General features: G+C 46.6%; 1 protein-coding gene across 1 annotated transcript in view; it reads left to right on the top strand.

Annotated features, from left to right (window-relative positions):
- The window catches only part of CAPN2 (calpain 2), a 106608-nt gene that overhangs the window by 1465 nt on the left and 86662 nt on the right, over positions 1 to 18481 (top strand). The window contains exon 2 of the mRNA XM_088461859.1: positions 6263 to 6332. Coding sequence (XP_088317985.1) covers positions 6263 to 6332 — 70 coding nt within the window. The remainder of the gene's footprint in view (positions 1 to 6262; positions 6333 to 18481) is intronic.

The following is an 18481-nucleotide window of genomic DNA, read 5'->3' as shown; positions in this document are numbered from 1 at the left end:
TCTCTCTGTCACTCAGTCTCTCTCTCTCTCTCTCTGTCACTCACAGACAGTCTCTCTCTCAGACAGTCTCTCTCTCTGTCACTCACAGACAGTCTCTCTCTCTTTCACTCTCTGTCACTCAGACAGTCTCTCTCTCACTCTCTGTCACTCAGACAGTCTCTCTCTCTGTCACTCAGTCTCTCTCTCTCTCTCTCTCTCTCTCTCTGTCACTCACAGACAGTCTCTCTCTCAGACAGTCTCTCTCTCTCTGTCACTCACAGACAGTCTCTCTCTCACAGACAGTCTCTCTCTCTCTCTCTCTCTCTGTCACTCAGACAGTCTCTCTCTCACTCACAGACAGTCTCTCTCTCTCTCTCTCTCTCTCTGTCACTCAGACAGTCTCTCTGTCACTCAGACAGTCTCTCTGTCTCTGTCACTCAGACAGTCTCTCTGTCTCTCTCTCTCTCTCTCTCTCTCTCTCTCTCTCTCTCTCTCACACAAACAGTCTCTGTCTCTCTCTCTGTCACCCACAGACACTCTCTATCTGCCTCTCTGTCACTCACTCTGTGTCTCTCTCTCACTCACAAACAATCTCCCTCTCTGTCTCTCTCTCTGTCACTCACAGACAGTCTCTGTCTCTATCTCTGTCACTCACAGGCAGTCTCTCTCGTGTTCCTTTGCAACTGTTGTGGAACTACAAGTCACAGCCTGATGATTGGATGACACTGCTGATACTTGTAGTTCCACAACAGCAGGGCCTATCCTCTGCACTAGAGGGCTGGTACAGGGCTGCATGTGGCTATGTAAAGTGAAATGTATTTATTTTTATTATTATTTATTTGTTAAAGTTATTTAAGAAAATATTAATCCCAGGAAATTGAGCCCCAGCCCAGGGAGGACACGAGGACTTATTGCATTATTGTACCTGGGACTTGTGTGTAATACAGTGACCACTGTGCTGGGATTACAGATCAGGGATAATAATGGTAGTTTTGCCCCTCAAGTCCCCTCTCCTCATATGAAACAGAAATGTGTTTAATGACTCAGACTCCCCCTATATTCCTGCACCGCTCTCTGGCCTGGGCCCATGAACCCCATTACTAAATGTAACACCGCACCTCTGTAACGTGGAATAATATATTACACTATATAGGTGCACAATGATTTACAATATGGATTTATGTCTGGCTATTCTGTAATATCAGAGGGCATACACAAACCAATTATAGTAATTAAATCAGTCCAAGCAATTACTCTCTTTTTTCTGTCCCCTAATTAAATGAAGCATGTAGCTTAATTAGCATTCAGTTTCTTTCTCTGAATTGAATGTTCCCTTGTATTATTGCATAAGTACATAGTACGATAACTAAAGAAGATTTCTATAAATGAAATAATAATGTACTTTTGCCAGAGCGTTAATATTAATGGTTCCTTATAGAAAAAGTTGATTAAACCATCACCCTAGTTATCCTAGGACCTAGGGGAATAGGACTATTATAGGTAATTATGGTATAGTTACTGTGGTGTTATAATGGACGGATCACTGATAATGATGTGTAACAAGCAGAGGGTTATTACTGGCTATACTGTACATGTGTGGGACACACCTAGGTTAGCTAGTCCCCTTTCAGTGGGACTATTGACAAAACTGCTGTTTCATACCAGTTCATAAAATAACCTGGGCCCCTAGGTGTGTGCTACGATGCATAATGGATGATCTGGTTCTCGTTGGTGAAACAAACCCATATTTTAAGCACCCAAGTTCTAGAGCTGATAATGGTGATGATTCTTCTGAGTTGGTAGCAAATCAAAGCAGTAACTTTGCACCTGGACAAACCATGCTGTAACATATGGAGGGGTAAATACCGGCTGCTTTGCATGTAGCCCACAAATGCTGGACAGCTTTATTCTTCAGCTGGGTACATAATAAACGATTGTGTTCCCAGCGATGCGGCCTACGGACCAATATATGGGCCGGTCCGTACACACTGGGCAAACTGGTGCCCTACTGTCCGATATGCCAACCTCCGCCGCACAGCACTGTATGAGATCGTCAGCTGCATTGCCTGATCTTCCTGCATGTACAAAAGATCAGGCGATATGGCTGACGGCCCCACAAGGTCGCGCACTACCTGATGTAGTGCATACACACTTCACGATATTGATGATTTGTCGTTCCGATGCGTTGGAATCGTGGAAATCATTAGCAATATTGTGTAAGGGGCCTTTACACTGCAATGTAAATGTGAGCTAGGACACGCATATCCCAAATCTAAAGCTGGGTACACACTATACGATCCCTCGTACGATATATCGTTCCAACATGGCCTGAAGCAATATATTGTACACATCGTATAGTGTGTACGCCTGATGGGACATTGTAATAAGCGACGCAATGCAGTTACATGCAGCGATACATTGCACCATTGTTCTCCGGATCGTTCAGTGTGTACGGCGCGCGTCATGTATCGTTACATCGCATCGGTGGGTCGCACCACCATATGGTGTATACCCAACTTAACTTTCTCTGCACATTTTACATCGGCCTTCTCCCACCCCCTCCCTCCCAGTGTAACAAGGTTTTACCAAGGTGCAAAGTTACTTTCTCTTGTTTGTTTTGCTCCAAACTCAGAATTAGCCCTTTCGATGACTCAAAACCATTATGAATTTATTGTACATATCTATGTCGTATATTATGTTCTAGTTATTTCACAGTGGGATTTTATCATTGTACTTATTGGGGGCTCGGTTTGTTCGTTTGCAGTGAACTAGTTGTATTTTGTTATGTACATCAATTTTTTGCATAACTTATTGGGGAAGACTGAGATAAATACGATCGTTATTTAGTAAATAACTAGGCCTGTTTGACGGGATGTAGTTATAAACTCAGCAACCGGAGACAGAATCCCAACACCTGTCAGAATACTGGCACCAACATCCTGAAGGTAAGTAGTGGGGTTAGAGGGAGTGTTAGGGGGAGGGTTATGGTGCGTGTACACGGTACGATCCGTCAGCGGTAATGATATCGCTGACAGATCTTCCTGCACCTTCCCGGAGTGCTGGATGATGGCGGGTCACTATAGTAGGCTGGTCGATATCGTCCAGGTTGGCCTGCATGCACTGGCGATGGATGATATCGTTATTGTCCATGCATGCCCGTGCATCGCAGGTCGTTGGTGGGTTGGAAGGGACCAAAAATGCACAATGTGAACGCTAACGATATGATAGATATCGTTATCGTTCATATCGAGCATTTTAATCATCCCGTGTGTCCGCACAGTTACATATAGGCTGTGGGGTGGGGGGTTAGGTTTAGGCTGCGGGGAGGGAGGGTTAGGGGCAGGAGAAGGGTTAGGATACCTACCGACAGGTGCCTGTATCCTAACCTGGTGGGATAAGTCCCAAGCGCCATGTACACAACCCCTGTTTGATACCTGTTTATTGGACCATAGTTCCTCAATCTCTGACCCATGTGGTGATACCCAGAGACACATCAGATGCACGGGGAGCTGCAGTCTGTTAGATTTCAGTAGAAGTAATGACTGAGAGACCCAATCTCACATCAATAACCATCAGCCTTGTCACGTCATCACCATAAACGCTGGATGATCCGCAGGACGGGGCCTGAGTGCTCTGCAGAAGTTGCGGTGTCAGCGGTCCTGCATTAGGCGATGTACATTAGCTGTATCGGCAGCGGCTACAGTACCTATTTATAAATTGGCAATGCTCTTTGGGAATCAGTTATTGTTTTCCCATAATCCTCCTGGCCATGTCCCGAATGTAAACTGGATTCGCAGCATAAAAGGAAAAGGAAACATGCCACTGCGCTTGTGTGAAAATTTCTTATAGCTTCTGCGACGGAAGGAGTGTATGCACAAAGGCGCTGCTGCGATCAAGACTCACGCTATCGGAAATGTTCTGGAAAAGCGATGGCGTTCCTGGACGGTGACGGGGAGGTGGCTGTTCATGCACGCAAAAATGGTCCGTTCAGTGGGTTTGTCACGGGGGTGTCAATGCAAGCAGCTGAGTACACAGACGCGGGCATCGGAGGCCGTGGTCAGACAGGGACACTGCACCTGCCATAGGGCGGATGCAAGTGTGGATGGTGCGACCGATGTTGGCGTCTATGGTCGCACCAATCGGTATTACAGCGTGCAGAAACGGTAATTCATAAATGATAATGGCAATCCATCCTAAGCAGCTGCAACAGACTGAATGTTATAACCAATGACCTTCTAGGGGACTGTTCACACGACTCTGATCTGATGCCGCCGACTGCAACGTTTGAAGTGTACCCATTCATCTACAAGGGAGGCAGCCATTTTGTGGGCCAAATCAATGTCCATGAGAACGTGGCCTAACCATTCACGAGGATGTGGAGATGTCGCTAGTTTCGATATGAATTCATTAGTTCTCCATAAATATTGGGTCAACAAACAAAATGGCTGCCTCTAGGGGGACGCTTTAAATTCAAAGAGTAGTTGTTTAAGCAAAGGATTTCCATTAAAATTATATTAAAATGCTTAATGCCGCAAGTCCGTGTAATTTGCTTAACATATAAATGAAATGGAATAGTGAATCCTTGTTTGACACTTTCTTGCAGCAAACGTCTACGTCTGACTAAAAAACTGTATGAAACATTTGCATGTACTAAATGGGTTATTATTATGTTTTGGCTGATCAGTGTATAATTCTCCTCAAAGCAATTGCTTAGAAAAGAGCAGGACAGTTCCCCAGTGGGGACAATTACTAAGGGGAATTGTGTAGCAGAGTGAGGGGAAGGTGCTTACATGGTGTAACGTTCATCCTTGGTGCCCTTCCTAGCTCTGCAAAACCTGGATGGGGAAAGCAACCTGGGTTCCTGTCAGATAATCACTACGGTAAAGGCTGTAACAATATACTGTCCATGCAGTTATAGCGTGCACCAAATAGACTGAAAATTCAGCGATCTGTGTACATGGTCCATGTTGAATTTTGTTATAATGACCAGTTGGTCACCGTTTTGGAAACTGTTAAAGCTGCATCCAGTGAATTCAGTAATTATTATTATTATTATTATTTTGCTTTTATTATTAATTTGCTTTCAAAGTGCCAACATATACCGCAGTGCTGTACATTGAATTGAGTGCCAGAAATTAGCATTACACGGCCTGCCGATAGCAGACATTCCGCTATCACTGTACAGACTCACCCTGGCGCTTTTCCTGTGCATTTAGGCTCAGGTCGTGTGACTTTGCCCCATGGTGACCGCAAACCAAATTCTCTGCTAGATATTGATGGGAATTGGCGGCCATTTTGTGCCCACACACAGTCATTCTGAGTTTTATATCCTTAGGAAGCTGATGGCCTGTAATCAAATAAACCAGGACACCCACGTTGTTCATCCCATAGAACCCACCCAGTACTTCTCTGTAGATCCTGATAAAGGTGATACTTGTCCTGTTAATTTCGATTCACCTGGATTTTAAGGTTTTGCTAAATAAATATTGTGATCGAAAGATTTTTGGCTTGGGGGGGGGGGGGGAGATATGGGGCCATTGAGCCATTCCGTGTCGAATTAACACACCTTATGTGAAAATATATATGTAGTCTAAGTAAAATACTAAAATGTTAGCGATTTGAAAATATGCTGTTTGTGCGTTTTTGACAGATTTGTGGAAACGTTACCTATATTGGAAACGGCATGAGATATTTAAATAATTTTTTGTATGTTTCTTATGGTGCATACACACGGTCCAACTTAAAAGAACGATATAAACGATAATGATGTCGTTATTGTTTGATTGTTTATATCGTTCTTTTATTCAACCCCTTTAACGACCAAACGATGGTCAATGCACGGGCACGGATGATCGATATCGACTGTTTGTTCTATTGTTGCTCGTGAGATCGATAAGTCGTTAGGAGGTTGGTGCATGTTGCTGGATGTTCTATATCGAACATCCAGCACATGCAGGACGATCAGACAACGATATCTGATCGTTGTCTGATCGTCCCGTGTGTACGGGCCATTAAACTACATGTATACTCTCCATATACCAAATGTAATCAAAATCTGAGCTGGTGAGGTAAAATCAGTGTGTTGATTTGACACGGAATGACCCCATTCTGGGAAACCCCACACTCGTATTCTTTAGGATTCACAGCTTCTGCAGAGGTGGGGGTAACATTCAGTGTGACTGTGGGGACCAGTTTCAATTCATTCTGTAATTTCCTCTTAGAATTTGTGGTTAGTGGGGTCTTGTGTCCGTTCCAGAACCTAACAGAGTTTCTTGTGTTTTAGGATCTGTGTTCCAACCCTCAGTTCATCAGCGGAGGAGCAACTCGGACTGATATTTGTCAGGGAGCGCTAGGTAAGACCAGAGCCTGCATTTACACAGGGACTATTTCTCATAATTATATTTTATTTATATGGCGCCCCCAGGGTTCTGTAGCGCCACACAGAGGGGACAGAACAAAAAGCAAAGTTACAGAAGTACTTTAGACTGTTACAGACAATTACAAGTCTATAAACTTATATAACTACAGTATGTAATTTTGCTCCTGTAGCTGCAGACTGGCAGGACTGAGAGTCTGGGGTTGGGGGATGTGAAAAGGAAGGCGGGGGCGTTATTGAACTGAAAGGTTTCCTTAAAGGATGTCGTCTCGCAATATAATTTGTTTATGTATTGATGTCGCTGCTCCGTTGCTAAATATTATTCCTCAAAGATTGTGCCACAGGGATTGGTAGCAGCCCGACAGGAGCAGAGTGCGACGCAGCGGAAGCCCGACAGCGCTGGAAATCCCGTTCGTGGACAGGTAAGTATCCACTAACCTAACCCCCCTAACCCCAACCCTCCTTAGGGGTGCCTAACCCTAACTTTCCCCCCCAAGTGCCTAACCCTAACCAACCCCTTCCCCGCTGCCTAAACCTAAGTCTCCCGGGGGGGTGCCTAACCCTAAGTCCCCCCTCGGGGGTGCCTAAGTCCCCCCTGGGAGCCCTAAACCTAACCCTCCCCCCCGCGGCTGTCCGCTCGCGGCGCCCGGCGTCGGGGAAATGCGGGCGTCTACATCTAGACGCCCGGCATTTCACCCTTGCCGGGATAAGACAGTCGGGAAGCCGGCTGCCTCCCGTGCCACATGGGCACGATTAGTGCAAAGTGTCTCCAAGTGCTTGCGCCTAAACTTTATAAAGTTCTTTTTTTTTTGTGTCACATCCTCCTAATTTCTCTGATAGACATGAATTATGGATCAATCTGGAGCAATTATACGCTGAACCAGAATTATACGGCGCACATTAATTTTATTAAGGTGTCGTCCTGCTCTGTGCATCTGTTTCTGCTGGAGCTGCTCCGTTCCCTTTACCACCCAAGGCGCAAGCTGAGGGAGGTGTGGTGATGGGGAACAACCAATCACAGGGTGCAGTTTGACATTGGTCCACCCACTCACATTCCCCCCCCCCCTCTTCTGCCATTTAAAGTTGGCTCCCTTAATAGGTTTGTGAACTGGCATCGGAGAAACCGCTGCGTGCGGCAACGCTGGGAGCTCCGGCTAGGGGACGGTATACCGAAGGAAAGTATTTTATCTAGGTATTTTTTACCTTTACAATTAATATAGGGCCTGATTCTGCGAGGAACTCAGTTGCTAATACGCACGCAATCGTCTGGTTGTTGCATACTGCGCATGTGTATGCATTGCAGTACGCGAACTAGCCACTGCGATCGGGACTGCCATCGAAGTGGCTACGCAGACCCATCGCAGGGTGATTGACAGGAAGCACCGTTTGTGGGCGGTGACGGGGGGTGGCTGGTGAAACGCAGACGTGCCAGTGCGTTTCAGCTCCATTGCCATACTCCATGCCATACGCAGCCTGAGAACTCGTCGCGTGCGTGGAAGTTAGCAATTTAGCAAGGCCAGAGCCTGTGTAAGTGTGCGTGAGGCAGCGATGGTACTCACTGTTACCGATGGTTTGGCAGTCTTGCTAAACATTACGGATGTGTGTAAGGTAAAGTGGGCGTCCTTATGTTGTGCTGCGACGGCATAGCGATCGAAATTGAATTAGCATACTATCGCAGTAGAACTGCGTGCGTAATCGCTATTGCACTCGCAGGTGCGATGCGTAGTGAATCCGGCCCGTAGTTCAGTGTCCGAACGACCACTGTGCTTGCTTTTCACTCATTTACAGCGCTCGTTACTATTGACTATTGCTTTAAAAAAACAACACACTGGCAGCTGAAAATAATCACTTTTTTTTTTTTTCCTCCATTTTCACATACATATATATGTGACTTCCTTGACATAAGTATACACACCTCCCAACATGACCCGCTCCAGGAGGGACACAATGCTCTGGTCCTGGACTTCCCTGGTAAGAGGCGGGGCTGCAGCGCAGTTCAAAATTCAAGTAGGGGAGTCACACCAACTGTCATCTCACACGCTGCCCAACATCACTGGCTGGGACTCACTGGCAGTTGGTGTGACTCCCCTATTTGAATTTTGGACTGTGCTGCAGCCCCGCCTCTGGAGCCACCACCAATCATAAATTACCAGGGAAGTCCAGGACCAGATCATTGTGTCCCTCCTGGAGAGGGTCATGTTGAGAGGTATGAGTATATAAATCCCTCTGTTTGATCGCTGCCCCCTCCTCTGTGAGGCAGCAGCAGTAGTGGATTTTGCAGACCTGAGAGGAAGTGACTGGTGTGATAGGAAGAGGGTTCATTCTGTGATTTCCTGTTACAGATCACCATGGTAACCAAACAGCCTAAATCACTTTACCATATTATCTATTTATTACCAGTTATTTATATAGCGCACACATATTCCGCAGCGCTTTACAGAGAATATTTGGCCATTCACATCAGTCCCTGACCCAGTGGGGCTTACACTCTCTGGGCCTGATTCAGACCCGCCCGCGAGCGCTGAGCGCTCGCAAGCGGGTCGATGGTGCCCTAGTGCGCATGCGCACGACGGAGGGAGCTCCGTCGTGCGCATGCGCGAGACCCGCATAGCGACGGCCAAGCCGATGCTATGGGTCTCGCACCAAAGGGGGCGTGCTGTCGATGGTGAGGATAGCACGCCCCTTTTGGGGGGCGTGCCGGGGGCGTTGCTGCCCAGACGGAGGCATTCCCATGGGAACGCCTACCGTCTGGGGCCGGTCCCACTGACATCACTAGTGATGTCAGTGGGAGTGATTTTGGCTCTGATAGAGTCAAAAGCACTCCTGGCCTTGCGGCAGCGAGACCCTACCGCAGGGTCTCATCGCAAGCCTGATGGTCGCGATGGTCTTGACCATCGCGACGATCTTTTTGGCCGCTCGTCAGCTGTGGGAGGTAGGAGGGCCCTGATTCAGAGCGAGCGCCCTTGTCAGAGCGTCCGGCTCTGAATCAGGCCCTCTTTTCCTTATCACAAGCACAGGGAGAATATACAAACTCCACACAGTTTGGGCCGTGGTGGAAATCGAACCCATGACCTCAGTGCTGTGAGGCAGTAATGCTAACCATTACACCGTCTGTGCTGCCCTATCTTATTCCGTTGTGGTTTTATGCCACTTTAATACGCCACGCACTCATATATTGGCAGAAGTACTGTGGAACTACATGTCTCAGGATGAATGAGCAGGATATTACCCTGGCATCATACTGAACCAGCGCTTGTTCTAAAAACAATATGGGGACATTTACCCCAAAGAAAACACTGATAAAATAACTTTTTTTACTTTTTTGCTTTTTCACCCTCTGGAGCAGCCATTGTTGACTCAGTTGTGTACACTATATGGGGCTGCACCCACAGGGCCCGGAATAGACTCATAATTCATGCTAAGGGCGGGCCGATTGCTGACAAGGTCCCGGTCATTAGATCGCCGCGTCACCTCTATAACTCTATTTACTAATATGAAAGCAATTGTTACTTTTGTTTAAATTCATATATTACAACAAGGATGATTCTCACATTGTTTATCAGATACTGGAAAGTTGCACTCTGAATCTGCTAAAATCACCAACTCACAAGTAGACTGGTTAGAAACAACTTTTATTTTTCTACCAGCGGTAACATTGGTAACAATTATTTGCAAATCATCTTCTAAATAATTGGGGGATATGAATTAAAAAAAACAAAAACAGTTGGATTTCCTAAGACCCGATGTATGATACAGCATGCAGTCGGGATGCTGACGGTCTAAATGCCGACCGTCGGCATCCCGACTGTCTAATCCCGGCAAGTGTCTAATGACAAGCATGGAAATCCCGACTGTCATTAGACCTACGCTGGGAGCCCGACACCCGGCATACCGATCGAAGGTAGGCCAGGCAGGCGCGGACAGCCGGCAGGGGGGGTGGTGGTTAGGTTAGGGGCTCCCGGAGGGGACTTGGGGTTAGGCACCCCCCCTGGAGGTTAGGCTAGGGGAAGGGGGGCGTTAGGGTTAGGCACCTCTGGGGGGTAGGTTAGGGTTAGCCCCTCCCCTCGGGAGACTTAGGGTTAGGCTGTGGAGAAGGGGGGGTTAGGATTAGGCACTTAAGGGGAGAGATTAGGGTTAGGCACCCCTAAGGGAGGGTTAGGGTTAGGGGTGGAGGTTAGGTTAGTAAATAGAAAAAATACTTACTTGTCGGGATCTTCACTGCCGTTCTTCCGCTGTTGGGATTTGAACCGCCGGCCATGCGGTCAGCGGTAAATCATACTGACGCCGTATTATACATGTATGTATTAGAGCGAGGCTGATTCCCCCCCCCCCCCCCCACATCCCATTTGGGTTTTTTTAACCAATTTCCCACCTGGGCAACGCTCATTGTTATTGGGCCAAATTCAAAGACGTACACACATACTATGGTTTACGTACCTCCCCCGATGGTGTTAGATCTACCTATGCTCAGAAGTCGCACTGATTGACATTCCGCTGGCGTTTGGGGGCGGTGTCAGGCAGCGTCCCAGAAAATGAGAGCGTGTCGGCCCCATTTTCTGAGCGTGCAGAAGCCAATGGCTGCGTCCTTGGATGCAGCGCGGGCGCTGTATCATCCATCAGTCACAATTTTAGTGTTTCAGTCGGAAAGGGGCTTTTACAGTATACCTACCTGCGGAACATTTCATTTAGCAATTATGCACATGTGCATAGCAAGAAACGCACCCACATTCCGTTATACAGAACTGCGTCTGAAAATGCGCACTACTAACGCCTCGGTACTAATACTGTATGTCCAACTCCGTTCATTTATGTCACCTTGTCCATCTTTCTCCTAAAATACTAAAGTGTGACTGGAAGGGTTAAACTGTGTCCCACCAGCAGTATAAGCCGGGACGGTTCTAGAGAGGAGGGGGGTCCGCGTGCAGTCTCCATGTGGACCACCACTCTCACTGGCGTCATTTTACCAGTGATTTCTTCAGAGAGGTAAGTATAGTATAATGGTTGTGTACATACCCAGGGGCACCGCCCACCCTGCACCTATTACATATGCCCCCATTAGTGTGAGTTGTTGTCCGTTTGCCGGAGGGATCCTGCCCCTATAAATGTGCCTCCTCCATCCGTGTATCATCCAGCATCTTGTTTGTACATAGGATTCTCCGATCTTCTGCCATCACAGGATTTAACACTTTGCATTGTGACCACGTCCACGCAAAACTAGCCCTGGCCACCACAAGGCGTCACCTGCGCAACGCGTCCCGCACTTTCTGTAATCTCGTAACCTACCCCCTGAGGAGTCAGTCAGAGCAATCAGTTCCTGATATGTGTATATCTGAGAGATGTGCTAGTACAGGAAACCGCCAGGTCTAATGTAAGTGGGTGTCAGAAGCAGGCTAGGTGTTATGGGACATGTAGTTCCTCAACAGCTAGCGAACAAGATGATCAGACTTGCCTTCTGGATGCATCCCGCCACTCATCACATGCCGGTGTTAATTACGCCAGTATCCATGAAGATTTGCGTGTAAGGACAAAGCACAGCTCCCCCTATAAGAGCTGAATACACCTGTGTAAGGTACTTCTATTGTACAGTCCAAGTACAGCTGTTTACAGCATGTGACGGACTCTTTGGCCTACGCAAGGGAACCAGCATTTCCCGTTATTGGGCCGAATTCAATTAGCCGCTGATTGAATTCGCCTGCTTTGACGCTTTGACGCAATGCTTTCTCCATGCATGTTCCTTTTAAAACAGGCGAAAACACGGACAGGCGAATGTTTTACAAAGCGAAACTAGCGAAAAGGACATTTGGGGATATCAGTCTGTACCCCATAGAAAGGCTAAGTGACCCTGGGAATCTACATAGTAGTAGGAGCCTTAATAAAAATATTTAGTGAACTTATTTTGTTGCAAAGGGCTGTTATATGCATATTTGCATATGTGTGGAAAAATTATAGAAAGCAATGTATGCAGAAAAATAAGTACCGTAGTTAAATTTGGGGTACATAAAAATGGCTACTAGTATATTTTGATGTCTCTAAAATGAAGATTTAAAAATAAAAAAAATTACAACTGCTGCAATCCCAAAAACATCTGTCTCATCACTATAGCCCCCCAAAATATCAGGCCCCCCACTTTTTACCCATTTTTAAACACTCTTTACATTTTATCCCCATAAATGACATGTCTTTTTTTGGGGTGAATTAAGATATATTTTGACTAATTAGTCATTAGGGGGGTGTCCAAAGGGATCTGAAACAAGTCCCCACATTATACCCTAATATATGGATTTTGCACTTTTTTTTTTCTCCTGCCTTTTGCTGTAGAAACTTTTTCGGCTGTTTTTGCCTATGGAGTTTTCGCCTAGGCCGGGAATTGAATACGGAGATACTTTGAAAACAGTCGAAAAGCGCAAGTCGGCGAAAACTTATCTCCAAATGGCACTTTTCGCGGCTAATTGAATTCGGCCCATTGTGTCTGTTCCCAGGTTGGTCACTCATAAAACGTATAAAATGGCGCCATCTCTTCTGATAACCAGGCGATTTACAAAATTTTACATGAGGCTGCAAAAACTTCTGAGACAGTCGGTGATATACAGTACCTGCGTCTTGTCCTGCCAGATCGTATTATCCGTAATGGCTTTAGTCCCGCAGCAGTAATTACCTCACAGAAGGCTCTCAGCTGAGTGGAAGCTGTGGATGTCTCCATAATATCCGCAGTAGCTGCTGCTGCAGTCCCAGTGTGCGCACAGCATGACATCATTGCAGGGAGTTCATCTTTGTTTATCATCTGTTTTTCTTTTTTTGAGGGGTGGTCGCCTCAGGTGAAGCGGCAGCTGCTTTATTATAGTTTGATTCTTATTATTTATATCTATAAGCCCCTGTACCTTTAGTGTTTCAGCTAGGATGTTTTAGTGCCCTGCCCTTATGGAGGCGCCCCGCTAAAACAGCCAGCCCCAACTGTGGGCCGCAGTGCTCTGCGAGGGGGGGAGTGCCGGTGAAACAATCGCCGTGAAATGAATAGATGGCGTGCATATGTGCACTGCATAGAGCAGTGGGTTAATGTAGTGTTTCCCTCCGGTGTATCCTGATGCATCTTGCTGGGTGCAGGGGAATATTATTGTGCTGTTCTCTAGAATCTAGAACCCATTGTGAAAGTGTCTATCAGTGATTCCGCTCAACATATGAGGCAGGGGAACTAGGGGCCTGATTCAGAGCTGAACGCTCTGACCAGAGCGCTCGCTCTGAATCAGTGCCCTCCTCCCTGAAAATGGAGCGTCCTCTTGGACGCTCGCATAGCTGTGGGTGACCACCCACAGCATATGCGAGCGTCCATGATGATGGTCGCGATGGTCTTGACCATCGCGACCCTCGTGCTTGCGACGGAGACCCTGCGGTAGGGTCTCGCTGCCGCAAGCCCAGGAGTGATTTTGGCTCTATCAGATATCAGACATAGTGATGTCAGTGGGGCCGGCCCCAGATGGTAGGTGTTCCCATGGAAACGCCTCCGTCTGGCAGGCACGCCCCTGGCACGCCCACCAAAGGGGGCGTGCTGTCAATCAACATCGACAGCACGCCCCCTTTGGTGCGAGACTTGGAGCGACAGCTTGGCTGTCGCAGTCCGGGTCTCGCGCATGCGCACGACGGAGCTCCCTCCGTCGTGCGCATGCGCAGTGGGGGAACATCGACCCGTTTGCGAGCGTCCTTTGCTCGCGAACGGGTCTGAATGACCCCCTAGGCCCGAAGCCTTGTGTTAAACGATTTTTTGAACGATTATTGTTAAACGATATCGTTAACGATAATAGTTTGAAAAAATCGCTCACTTTTTGAGTCAAACTATGAACAATAATCGTTCATGTGCGTTCACGTTTGTAGTTCAGTCAAACTTGTCAATGCAATGATTTTCATTAAGGGAATATGCAAAAATCATTTGTAGTTCAAAAAAATCGTTCATTACACTTTAAAAAATCTGACAGATAATCTGACAGAAAATCGTTCAGAAAATCGTTGGTAACAAAATTGTTGTGTGTGAATACACACACAACGATTTAGTAAATGAACGATTTTAGTAAACAATTTTCGTTAATTTTTTCAAGGGAAAAATGAACAAAAATCGTTTACTAAAATCTTTCATTTACTAAATGTAATGAACGATTTTTTTGAACTAGAAACGATTTTTGCATATTCCCTTACTGAAAATCGTTGAGTTGGTCAGTCTGACTGAACTACAAATGTGAACGCGCATGAACGATAATCGGTCATCATTTTAACTCAGAAAGTGAACGATTTTTTCAACGATGAACTATAAACTATATCGATAATCGTTGTGTGTGTGTGTATGCACCTTAAAACATTGTTTCTCAGCCCCAGTTCTCGCATGACCCCAAATGGTTGGGTTGGATTTAGAATGTCAGCACTCGGGATCCCGGCAGTTAAAATCCTGACAGGGTTAGGATACAGACACCTGCCTAAACCTAACTTCCCCCCCTAGTGCCTAACCCTAACCTCCAACTCCCAGCATCCTACACCTATCCCTCCACCCTGTACCTAGCACTAACCTAACCCTCCCCCTAACCCCACTACTTACCTTTGGGATCCCATGTGCCGGGGTTATGACCGCATCCCAAATGGTGCTGTTATGTGGATCTCCTTAATCCCGACAATTGGATTAGGTCATTACTGATCCCTCCTGCTACACGGAGCGTAGTCCTCAGCGCATGACTTCATGGGGTGTCTGTGCTCTTAATTCTTGGAGAATCTGCGCTAATTGCGTTTGGCGCTGTAGAATGTGATTGTAAAGCGCGATGGAACATGTTGACGCTATATAAGGAAATGTTTATGATACATTCGGCCGGCATTGCTAATCGCACATAGTTACCGTATTTGTCCTGAGTGGTAGACTATTGTCCTTATTTTACTATCCAGATAGAATAGATACTTATTTTATTGAGCTGACATGACTGCCTGTGGTTATAATCACCATTCCGTTCTCTGCAGTGAGGGAGATGTGATCACGTTGTGGTTATACTGAAATATCATTATAATACCTTTGTAACTTTTCTCTGTACATAATATTCCTCACTCAGCATTGCCAAATCCCTGTGACCTGCTTAGCAGGTGAGGGTGTGACTCTCCTCCACACCCCGTATGGGAACTCCTGCGGCTGCAGAGGGTGACTCAGCCACTACACAATGTCCCCTCGTCCGTCTGTTGTGTCAATAGACACTTTGGGCCCCGTCCGTTGTTAGGAGATGGAGACAGGTGCAGGTGTTGTGTGTCCTCTTCTTTCATCGGTTACCCTATAGCCGGGAGTAAGAATAGGAGGCAGATCGAGTGGCCGCTCTTATTCACCTGAAGAACACCTGAGATTCCGGGAGGAAACGATGAACCTGTAGAACATTTAATGCGACAATATTCTGTTACCTACATTAGTGCAGAGAGTAACGTGTACTCCTATGTGTTACATTACCGTTCTGGAAATGACAGATTACACCTGGAACCCTGCAGCAGCGGATAGTCAGTCCGTGCAGGAACACGTTACAGAGATTCAGCCAGATATGTGACCTTTTATTGCACCTTTTTATTTATTTATTACCAGTATATATATATAGCGCACACATATTCCGCAGCGCTTTACATCAGTCCCTGCCCCAGTGGAGCTCACACACATGTGCTCACACACATACACACTAGGGGTAATTTTTGTACGGAGCCAATTAACCTACCAGTATATTTTTGGAGTGTGGGAGGAAACCCACGTAAGTACAGGGAGAATATACAAACTCCACATGGTAGGAATTGAACCCATGACCTCAGTGCTGTGAGGCAGTAACACTAACCATTACACCGTCTGTGCTGCCCTATTTATAGCCAGGATCAGGGGGGCAATTGCTTAGGGCACCAGGGGCAATGAAATAAACACATCTGCTGGGGAGATAAAGTTGTCTGAAGGTGGATTTTCCCTTTGATCAATCATTGTTAGCTAGAACGTCTTCGGTTATATAACACGGTTGTCTATGGCAAATCTCCTATACTCAAGTACAGACAGAGCAACAATTAATAGATACGTCGGTGAGTAGGGAAATGCGTTATTGTTACCTGGTCGCGTTGGTGATCCGAAGCAGAGTCTACAGATGCAGCACTCAGATCACAGTTGCATGCAGGGGTTGTCTATTTCCTAGTATTTCGTTGCGTTTTAGTGGGACGGTATTGCACAGACTCTTCCTTGCAGCTGTCCGTAGTCGCTTGTTTTAAAGTGGCCATTAGTTTCAAGGAAAAACAACATCCTGGGTCTGCTTTAGAACTAATTGTCATTTTACATCTAGAGGCGATCTTGCCGGATTTGCACCTGGACCAGGTGATTGAAGCCTGTTACATTTGGGCCATAGACTTCATATTGGCACATGCTAGAGACGTCTGCACAGGAAATTTTTTTGAAGATTTTTTTTTTTCTTTGCTATCACTGGGGGCGATTTAATTCAACGCAAATTGAATAGTGCCAAGAGCGATCTCCCGGAGCTATTCAGTTCAGTGCGCTGTGTGGCCGGAGAATGCTGGTTATCGCGGTCATCGCGCCTTAACAAGGGTGTTAAGGCACGGTAACTGGCATTATCTGACCAAAGTGCCGGGCGCGCGGCTGTTAGCGCCGCGCTATGCAGAAAAACAGCCGTGTACCCCCAGGGGGGTGCAAGAAGAAATCCTTAGCGCGCCCAAACAGTGCGGTGTATTGAATAGGTTCAGGAGTCCCTCCTGTCGCTATTCAGTAGCGCGTTGAATTGAATTCCCCCCTATGATTTGCCCTCATCCAAAAGTGCAAGATACAGGCACCTGTGAGCTCAGATACAGGTTGTGTCATTACGTCACACCAATGCCCTTATTACGTCCCAGGCCCCGAGTGTGCAGCCGGCTGTATGGGAAGAGCCTGCAGCGTGTCTTCCTCCCCTCGCTCTAACACCCCCCTGTGAGTGCACATTGCTGGCGTTTTCCATCAGGGCCTGGAATGCAGTTGCATAATCAGCTATATAATAAAATGCAGCCGCAGGCACAGATCTCCTATTCAGAGCAGCACTCACACTCCCCTCCCACCAAATCACAGGGTTCAGCAAATGTTTATTCATCTACAGAGTGGTACTTGCATTGGCTCATGGATACAGAGCGCAGGTCACGCGCTGCATTGCCACGATGGCCACGGGGAAGCGTTGGGAAATAAAATGTGACATATTTACATGTATAGCTACAGAGTGATGTGATGCAAATTAAATACTCCGAATTTTATTACAGCTGCCAACGATGTAAATGTGGGGAGACCCCCAGACTGGCCCCCAACAGAAATGGGGGCAGTGTTACCTGGTAAATGGTTTCGTCATCGGGCGTTATACTAACTATAATCCTGAGACATCTGTGTATCACTGTAGAGAAATATACAGATTATTATACATAGAGTAATGCGAGTGGATGAATTATTGGTGGCTGTACAGGGCCAGCACTAAGGTTAATGTCCCTCTACTTGCCATCAGAAATGTGGCCCCCCCCCTCTCCCTCACCAACATCACCATGTGTCGCGCTCCCACCTACAGTCACATGGAGCTGCTGGCATTAAATCACTGGCTGAGTGTTATGTCCCTTATGCAGGGCCTGATGCCACTAAAAAGCCCCTCCCCGGTGTATGAATGTGCAGGAACTGAGGCACCCACTAGAGCAGCGGTGGCCAACCTGTGGCTCTTCCATTGTCCAGATGTGTCTCCCCTGCCGGTTCCCAACGCTGCTGGAGTGACACATGGAGAGGCTGCTGTTGTGACACATATGGGGTTGCTGGAGTGACACATGGAGAGGCTGCTGTTGTGACACATATGGGGCTGTTGGAGTGACACATGGAGGGGTTGAAGTGACACATGGGGAGTTGGATTTAATTATGTGAATCTGTTTTGTTATTTTTTACAATATTTTTTGTGGATTTGGCTTTTTTTTAGTGTATTATGTGGATGTGGCTTTTTCAGTGTATTTTATGTGGATGTGGCTTTTTTTTAGTGTATTATGTGGATGTGGCTTTTTCAGTGTATTTTATGTGGATGTGGCTTTTTTTCAGTGTATTTTATGTGGATGTGGCTTTTTCAGTGTATTTTATGTGGATGTGGC

This window comes from Taudactylus pleione, unplaced genomic scaffold (assembly GCF_031769625.1).
Source record: "Taudactylus pleione unplaced genomic scaffold, aTauple2 ptg001117l, whole genome shotgun sequence".
Lineage (NCBI taxonomy): Eukaryota > Metazoa > Chordata > Amphibia > Anura > Myobatrachidae > Taudactylus > Taudactylus pleione.
The sequence above is the reverse complement of the archived record's forward strand: the minus strand, read 5'-3'. Positions and strand labels throughout refer to the sequence as shown.